A 9983-nucleotide genomic window follows, 5' to 3' on the forward strand; every position below is an offset into this window, starting at 1 on the left:
TTCAAATGCACTTCTTTTTGGCCAGTCTAGGTAATTTTCTTCCAGTAAATTTCTGTCCTTTATTGAGGTTTTACATATCTTATGAGTGATGAATGGAAATGAAAATAGTATTAATCATTAGATACTGCTTTGAAAGTATTCTGTAAACTGAAAGTAATATTGTAAATATGAGAGATGGAAAGCAGAAAGGGGTCTGTTGTTAAACATTTTGGATTTTGAGCTAGTACAATTTTTACGTTCAAATTTAAATTTTTAATAACTTGTAAAAAATATTTCTATCTCTAAATTTGAGTGAGTTGTGACAGTTTAATTATTGGTGGAAAATAGGTGTTTGAAATAATGTGATTTAAAGTTCACTTTCTTACCATTGTTTAATTTTATATAATTAAGAAACAAATTCTGCATATATATATATATATATATTACACTTATGTCCTTTGTCAAATAATGCAGACTTTTTTAAGTTAACATAGTGCATTTAGTGGTTAACCCCCTTCAGACCCAGAGCACATTGTAAAGTAAAAAAATTAAAAACCAAATAAACTGGCCCTAAACTGAGATTTTTTGTAAAATATTTGTATTTTTACTGAGTTCTATGGCATTGTTTGGACCAAATTTTTACTGAAGCCATTAATGGGCCCAAAACCATCTAAAATTCAAATTCACAAATCCACCAAAAATAGATTACCAAGATAACATATTTTATAGTGGCATAAGGATTTGATTTTCTACTTCTGAAATACTTATCTGAAGGTGTCGAAGATAATTCACAAACAGCATTTTTGCCTCTTTCTCTGGTTGTGGAATATCTGGCTGGTCAGTTTCTTTCTCAGGCTCCTCATTGCCACTGACTCTGAATAGCACAGTAATCACGTAGATGTAGACTTGAAGCTCTGGTTCTATTTCGGGGCACAATGTCTTTTTATTCCTCTTTGCAATAGACCCTGACATTTCTGAAACAATAATCTTTCCATTGTCTTGTCATTCCTGCCAGAATTATGGCAGCAGGAGAAAAGAGTCCATTTTCTTTGGTAAAGATGTGTTGTGCAAATTCATTTCTCTCAATGTCCATTTTGCAATGTGCACTACCTTTATAGCGAACAGTGAAGTCAAGGGGGATATACTTGGTTATGTGAGGTCACTTTTTGCTTTCAATCTCGCATATATTGGTGGGAAAGGGAAAGGTTACCAGCAATTGTAATTTAAATTTAATAATGATAATTAAAATAATTTCGCACTGCATAACAACTCAAACAACGTATTAAATTTACTTTTAAAATTTTCAGCTATAATATAAGAAATAAAACAAGGTTTCAAGAGTATCGCTTGGATGCAGTAAGCTCATACAAGGGTCTTAACTGCTTGACTGGAATGACATCACCTCAAAAAAGTAAGGAACATAGATAATTTTTGAGTTTTGTCAATTTTTAAAAATGTCTCTTAGATCTGTTAGTTGCCACTACTTCGTAATGCCGGGACAATTCCTTTGGAAGGGCGTTGCTGACTTCCTTCCCCATCTTTCTGTAATCCAATGGGACTGATGATCTTGCTGTTTGGTCCCAGCCCCCAGATCAACTAATCACTGCTGCTTCATTATGCATGATTCTTTTTGGTAAGAATTATTATCTTCTAAATGTTGTGCCACGTATTAATGAAAGAACACCTTGTACTGCAATTTCTTGCTCCAGGAGACAGGTGGAATTTTAAAAATAGATTTGACTTGTCTACTTTGAATTAATTTGAACTGTGCTTATAGCATAACATCCATATATCATTACACATGTTTGACAGTAGTTGGTTTATGCTCTGAGTATCACTCAGATTGTTGATTTAACTATTCATTTTTCCAGTCACTGTGAGACACAATTGTAAATGCATAATAATTGAGGGAGGTGGTAACTCAGAGAACATATTAATATATCAGTAAATGATAAAAGCTAATTCTCTTAATTTTGTGACTGAATCTGAAGACTACACACTACCTGCATCAAATGACAGCTCCGCTATCAAAGCACAACTCAGGGCCCACCCTCACAGCTTTACTTTCACCAGTGACTCATCTCCTAACTTTTTTGAGGGTCTATATGTTGTCTGGCCTCAGAGCCCTGTAGAGTCCAAAATTATACTGCTTTGATACCACAATGTTTTTCTGGTGTTTATACTTGAAAATTAAATGATTGCAATAATGTGAGTGGAGTTGGTAATTGTGTAGAATTCCTGTATTGATAATTAGACTGATATGTTTGATTTGTATAATTTAATCTGCTGTTTACTACCTTTCAGCAACTGTTGATGATTACCTGGTAACACCATGGGGCAAAGATTACAAAGTCCATGAAGAAAATGATGAAATACAACTTGGCTCTGTCACCAAATACACAATAAACAGAAACAATGTGCATGACCATGAGAGTAAGTTTACAACCATGAGCAGAAAAATTATGTTGTCAGAGTGAAATTTGAACTGATGTAAAAAAAAAATCTTGTCAAGCTTCTTGAAGATATCACTAAAGTCTTTTGTACACAGTTATTAAAGCAACAAAAAACTCAGTTCTCTGCTTTTTGCTTTGTAATACTGTATCCCACTTATACCATAAAACATTTTCTTATTGTTAAATGTTTTTTCAAAGTCAAACTTCTTTACAGATTGCAAATAAAACTCTAGAAACTTTTATTCCTCTCAGAGATTGTATTGAAAAATAGGCACTGGGTTTTATTATTGAACAATGGCCATTAACCTAAACTATTTCATTTTTAAGGTGAAAGAAAAGTTGAAAGGCGCAGTACCTTTGAGGTTAAAAGAAAACATCCTTTTACAAGTAATCACAAGATAGAGGCTGACACAGCATATTCAGTCAAGGTAAGAAGTGACAATTCTGCCATACATGGGTGTGTACCAAACATTTCTTCATTTGATAGCATTTCTGGAGACAGAGGAAGAACTTTGTTTTCACATGTGACACACTGGTTACTTCCTTGCATTGACAAAAATAGGTCTGATAGTTCAATTTCAAAATTAAATTCTCTGCAGACAGAAATTAATGAAATGAGAGATTTAGAAGATTCCTCTTTAGAAAGTGTTCTTTGCAAATTCAATTCCCTTATATTATCATTCCATTGGAGTGATACTACTTCAGAAAACTCTGGGCAGTCAGCTGCAGGTGAGGTAGAAAATTTGTCTCTGATAGAAATTATGAACAAGAACGCTTATGTAACATCAGATTTCTCTTCTGAGCAGAGACATCAGTTATCTGAAGTGCCGATCCCAAGAAACAGCAATCAACGATCCAGCCTTAGCAAACAAATCAGCTCAGAAACGGAGCCTACTTACTCCTGCAGGAACTCTGAATTGGAACCTACTTATTCCTGCAGGAGCTCAGAGTCTGAGAAAAGCTATTTCTCTGTAACTCACTATGGAGATGCAGATTATGCCTGCTCAGAAGCAGGTACATTCATTAGTATAAATTCAGAACCTTCTTCTCCTGTGAATGTAGAAGAGTATGGTTCTGTTCAGTCTCTATAAGGAACAGTACAAAAAGTTTATCCTTTGTGGCTTTGAGATACTTCATGCATGTTGATATTTCCAGAACCTGTGCATGTAAGAAAAAAATTTTGTACTTTCTTTTGTACTCATTTTAGTGCTATATCGTTTTCATTTTGTTACTCACTTCGTCAGTTCATGTATATATTCAGCTGGAAAAAATGTATTAAAGAGTTAAAGCCTAATTTTAGTACATATTCATTTTACATTATGCAATAATAAAAACTGTATTTTTATTTGAATCCTCTTCTGTTTATAGAAAACTTGTCTAAAGAAATAAACTATTGACTTAAAACTTAAAGCTAGTAGGACATGTCTGTTACATAGAAATATCTATGGAAGTTTTCTCAGTCTGAATGTAAACTAAAATAGTAATTACTTCATACCAATTTAATCCTTTCTTCACCAGTTCTATAAGGGGTGAGGATTCTTAGTTACTTGCAAGTGTGTAGCAAATTCATTGGTGCCTAAGTTTGTGGTGAATAGTGCAAGTGAATTTAAAATGAACTGTGAAATACACATCACATAATTAAAAGTAACTCCTGCACAGATTATTCATCTTTGTCAAGGGTTTGGGGGTGTTATTCGGTGCAAAGGTTGCTTGTAGACATGAGGCATAAAACTGGAAATACCCAGATATTCAAAGAGAAAGTAAAAGGATTTAACAACTCCTTCAATAATTAATCATGACATTTGCTATCTCAGCAATGTAAATTCCAGTTAACACTAATGTGTGACTAAACATTACATTAGTATATAAGCAACTGATAATGTTCTGTATAAAGTTACAGAAGTACTGCAAATTTTAGGTAAAAACAGCTGGGCAGTGATAAAATTTTTATAGAACACTGCACCCTTAACTATAACAATAATATAATAGATCTGAACTATAGTGACAAAACTAAGCTTCATTCAATTAAGTGACAATAAGTGGGAATTACAGAGTAATGAACAAAGTGAGTTTTTTGATATCAGGATATTTATAGCATAAAATTAAATGGAAACATGGGAAGAAATATTCAGCAAAAATTAAGTAAATACATTTGAGACTCAGCATTGTAGAAAGGGGCATGAACACCACTGGTAAAATTTTAGTTTTTGCTGACACCCCTCTCCAATCAGACTTACTTTTTAAGGAAGAGAGAAAAACATATCAAAATTTCGTCCCCCTGAGGAATGTGTCCATGACAGCTGCCCACCTGTCCAGCCACCAGCTATGAAACTGCTGAGAATATCCACAATTTGTCTGTTTATTTAGATATAACATTTCCTATGGAAAAAGTGGAGGGTTAATATGGTTAAAAAATAAATGTTGGGTGACAAGGGATTATAATTTCCACAAGACAGGGGGAGAGGGAAAAAACTTCACTATTTCATCAAACAAAACACTAAATTAAAATTTAGGAACTGTAGAATATAGTCAGATTTTGAACAGACGTGTGTACTAATGAAACATATAAGATGAAAGCTGTCTTGTATGTGGTCAGATCATAAACTGGCACATAGGTTACTCCCTAAAACATATTTTTCCTCTGGTACAAAATTACTTTCACACCTAAGATAATTAATTGATCAGTTCAATAAATATTTTAGCAATGTTGCTACATTGTACTTCAAGAGTACTAATCTGACAGACATATGTACCTTCCAGATAAAATTAAATGCTACTGTTAAGCCTAGTGCTTGAAGTTAGATTAAGTTGTCATTTAAAAACAAATATTTGAGTTTTTCACATTATATATTAAAAACCTCATTATGTATTAAAGCCAATAAACTATGTAGTTAGTACAACCTTTTCAACTAAAACTTTCTGGAGTAGCTTAAGCAACTCGTCTATTCAAAAAGGGAGACACTAATAACACAAGTAAGTGCCGTGCATCTCAACTTGGTTTTCTCACAACTAAAGTCAGTGTCATGTTCGAAGGCGGCCCAATTTTCAGCCATTCTGTGCATCCCCCTCCACTAGCCACTGGCAGCCAACAATATTCATTTTCTTTCCAAGCGGCTAGCAACTAGTTACAACAAGACAGCGAGAATCTCTCTCCAACATGCTGCACTGATGCCGTACTTCGCGACAACCGAATTATTCATTCAACTGTCAGTTATTTTTATTTACACAAGAACGGACTCCAGAACCATGTGGTGTCAGCAAGAGAACTGTAACAAGCATTGTATGAACCATACAAAAAGTATCAAAATCACAAGGGACCTGTAACACAAATGGATGCTTTTAACAATGTTGTTTTAAAGTGCTCCATGTGAATGATGAATGCCTGACATCGCAAAATCGTGTTACCACTATGTATGAGAAAATTAGCTTCCATGAGAAGCGCTTCATCAACAGAAAGAATTTTAAGACATTGGTGCCTGATATATTAAGAAGAGTTTCTAGTTCAAAGAAGTGATGTAGGTGCAGCACAAACATCATCCCATATACAGATTAAAGATACAAGAGGAGGAAGTAATTAAACAGTGTATTACCTTGTTGAAACATGGGCAAATTAGAATCATTCCAGGAAGATCCAGAGGAAAACGAGTGATGGTGCTGGTGGCTTCAAAATTTTCATAGGGTTAGGTTTTCGGATAATTATTCAGCATGCTGACTCCTCTTCTGGTTTTGTTTCTGCGATTAAACTTGTCTTTACATGTAAGAAAAACAGCAGTGGCCACCATTCAGAAATGAATGTGGTTAGTTTCATGACGTGATTCACAATTCTTGTCATACCTTGCTTCGAAGTCAGTCATTGCCAATTATACTTAAACTGTTACAGAGAAAACACAAAGTATAAACACCAGAAAAGCAGATATTTTTCCCTGCCTAAAAAGTATGATAAGGCTATATGGAAGGAAAAAACAAACATTCAAGATAACATTCACTCAATGGCTTGTGCATGAGGCAATATATAACAATCCACCTGTAGTGTGATCAGTCCGTGCAGCATGCTGGAAGGCTTCAGAAAGAATAATCTGACAGGGAAGCGATGATGGATACATGCCTTGCACCTATAATTGTAAATTTACAATCAGATTGTTTGGAAACACTCATATAGAAGAGACAGTATTCTTATGTAGGCTTTGGAATGAAGTAATAATATTTCTTAGTTTTAAAGTCTCATGGTTTAAGAAAATGTGTTTGTCAACATATCAGTTGCATACATAATTATGAGAACTTCCTAGCCTTTTCGATTAGGACTTTGTATCCTTTGAATTATGCAGACTATAATGTTAGACATATAGTCAGAGGAGGAGTAAAGCTTCTACCACCATGTTGTATGCTCTAATAACATGTGAGAATGCAGCTGGATAAATTCATCAAAAGTCCGGTATTTCCACATGTAAACCTGTCATTTTCAAGGTATGAACTGGGTAAGGCCCCAAAATGAAAGTAATTGTTATTGGTTGAGATTTCGTTGGTTTTCCATGTTATCGATCATCATTCCCTGAAGTCATTCGCATAATTGTTTCTTACTATAATGTTTAACTAGTTAGTTTACACTCACAATTCCCACAAAACACATTTTTAAAAATGTTATTGGGTAGAAGCAATTGTCAAGCAAATATAAAGATTTCGGATTGTGGTTAAAGTTAATTTCATTGTGTATTAAATTTTAAGGTATAGTACAGTTCAAGTCGCAATAAATAATAATTATTGCAAGCAGTTTCAATGATCTTGTTGTTAGACAATTGTGATTTTTAAAAAACTGTACTCCACATATTCACAAAGCTATGTCAACTGTTCTCGCATCCTGACATCACACAGAGTAAATCTGTGGAGCAGTGGTTGCAACATTGTCGAGACATGAATTAAAATTTCTCTCATGATAACTGATCAAAATTGGTTTTAATATTAACTATTCACCTCATAGATTTGAACTATAATACAATGTACCTGGGCAAATGAGCCTGACTGTCCGCAACAACACAGCTCAGCCACGTGGATTTTGTTTGACCGCTCTCTGCTGTCGTCTTACATGACGCAAGCTATAATGGAGTTCTTCTTATATCAGGCTTAAAAGCTACAGTGCAAAAAAATAAAGTAAAAAATGAACAAAATCAGATGGTTTTGGCAAATAAGAGTAAACAGCTAGCCATAAGCATTCAGGATCTGGTTAACAGAAAATACTACTAACATTTCACTAGATCTGTCGAAAACATTTGACATAATTGACCAGTTCATTATCATCCACAAACTAGCTGAAAAATGTCAGAGGGATTCCAAACCAGTGCAGCAAATGGTGATATTAAGGCCAGATGAGAGTTATTAGACTGGCACATTCATTCAGTAAATTACTTACTAAATATGTTGTACCACATGTCTATCTGAAGACTTCTGTTTCCCCCTTGACATTGATAATAAAATTGCAAGTGATATGACTGGAACAAAAAAATTGTTCAGATGACACCAGCGTTTCAATTGCACCTGACATACAGTCATCAGTTGCTGAAGTGGACTGAGACTAGGCCAAAACTGGTCATTTTATTAAAATGTCATGGCCTAGACCATTTTTTCCACTGATTTTACATAGCTCACAAGATCACTGTTTCCCAAAAATATTAACAAAAACTTTGTATCCTGTATTAACAGTAAACATAACCATACTGCATAATTCTATTAATGCTCATGCCATGTAAATGCAAGTAAATCAGAAAAAAAGCTGCAGTCCATCCCCTCAGTTATACTAGATAGCTGTTGTATCTCTGCTATTGGTAGCTTAATATTTACTTGCTTACAATGACATTTTTCAAATAGAAAATTCCCCCAGGGGGCTTGCCACCCTTTGGACGGTTCATGCTTGGCGACCACGGGGCTCCAGCCTTTGCAGTATCTTTTCCCTTCTGTGCTGCATATCTCTTCTCTGGTTATTGTTTTCCCCCTCCCTTAGGGAACATGTCTAGAGTGTTATTGGGAATGTTCTGCACTGCCCGTCACTGATGTAAGAACAGTTTGACCCTTTCCCCCTTTTTTTTTTTTTTTTTTTTTTTTTTTTTTTTACTTCATCTTCTGCCTCCTCCTCCTCCTCCTCCTCCTCCTCCTCCTCCTCCTCCTCACCTCCTCATCCCGGTGCACTTCTGAAGGCCAGTCCACGTGTCTTACATGTAACAGATGACTGGGTAACGCATAATTCCCAACCCCGGGTTGACTGGTGGGGTTCGCACATATCCCTGGTACAGGCCAGGGTGGCCAAGCGGTTCTAGGTGCTACAGTCTGGAACCGCGCGACCGCTGCAGTCGCAGGGGCCTCGGGCATGGATATGTGTGATGTCCTTAGGTTAGTTAGGTTTAATTAGTTCACAAGTTCTAGGGAACTGATGACCTCGGCAGTTAAGTCCCATAGTGCTCAGAGCCATTTGAACCAGGCCAGGTCCAGGAAGGTTTGAGTGCCTGACCTGCAACCTTCCCAAATTGCCAATTGGCCCTTTTGTCAGGTGTGAGCTGAGGTGTGAACAATCACATAATGCAGGTGCGCCTCCTTCTGAAGGAGCACGCCATTGTTGATGCTGGCAATCGGGGAGGATTTTCTCACAATGAGCCTATAATCTTCTCACCCAAAGTCTATGAAACGTATATGTAATGAGGCTAACGATTCAAAGAACCTTCCCTCTGTGCCATGGTTTCTCATGGTCTCACATACTGAAGATGGCCAGTCCTTCGCCAAGGTAAATCAGTTTATTATTCACAAAGGTGTTGATGCAGTTGCCGGCTGTGTGAAATCCTGTTGTTTACGGAATGACACTTTGCTTTCAGACTACTTCTGATTCTCAAGCACAACTACTACTTACCACCTCGCTTCTCCACAGTTACCCTGTTTGTGTTGAGGTCCATAGAACTTTGAATTCTTCCTGTGGTGTTATTTACACTTGGCTGCTCGATGGTCTCACCAAGGCCGAAATCCAATCTTACATCTGATCAGTATGTCATTGTCATCCACTGGGTAATGAAGGTAGGTTCCTCCTTAGTGCCCACCTGCACTCTTTTTCTCACCTTTGATAAGAGTGGTGCTTTCGTCCCAGATCAAAGCAGGCACTGAAATTATCACAGTCTGACTGTACTTTCTGAATGTGATGGGCTGCTACCAGTGTCATCGTTTCAACAACACTAGAGTGTCTTGTTGACACCCAGCCAAATGTGTAACTGTGGTAGGGCTGCACATGAGAGCAATTGTCCACCTCCTCCTCCTGACTGTATCAACTGCAATGGTGGCCATGGGGCCTCCTGTCGGTATTGTCCCATGTATTTTGATGAGAGAGCTGTCCAAGAGATTCAGGTACAGGAAAAGTGCCTAACCCAGTTGCTTGCATGTTATTGGCTAGTCTCAAACCCTGTGTTCTGGCACCTATAGATCTGTTCTTGTTACCTCTCGCTACATGAAGGACATGGCCACACAGACATGCGACATCCAATTCAGCTCTGAGATTGTGAAATCACCCAGTGAAAAGGTAGC

General features: G+C 36.6%; 1 protein-coding gene across 2 annotated transcripts in view; it reads left to right on the forward strand.

Annotated features, from left to right (window-relative positions):
* Window positions 1-3689, forward strand: part of LOC126162696 (uncharacterized) — a 173419-nt gene extending 169730 nt beyond the window's left edge. For both annotated transcript variants that reach the window (XM_049919353.1, XM_049919359.1), the window contains 4 exons: window positions 1287-1390; window positions 2284-2412; window positions 2760-2860; window positions 3239-3689. In XM_049919353.1, the coding sequence (XP_049775310.1) occupies window positions 1287-1390; window positions 2284-2412; window positions 2760-2860; window positions 3239-3523 (619 nt within the window). In that variant the 3' untranslated portion in view covers window positions 3524-3689. The remainder of the gene's footprint in view (window positions 1-1286; window positions 1391-2283; window positions 2413-2759; window positions 2861-3238) is intronic.
* Window positions 3690-9983: the final 6294 nt, after the last annotated feature.

Source organism: Schistocerca cancellata, chromosome 1 (assembly GCF_023864275.1).
Source record: "Schistocerca cancellata isolate TAMUIC-IGC-003103 chromosome 1, iqSchCanc2.1, whole genome shotgun sequence".
Classification (NCBI taxonomy): Eukaryota; Metazoa; Arthropoda; class Insecta; order Orthoptera; family Acrididae; genus Schistocerca; species Schistocerca cancellata.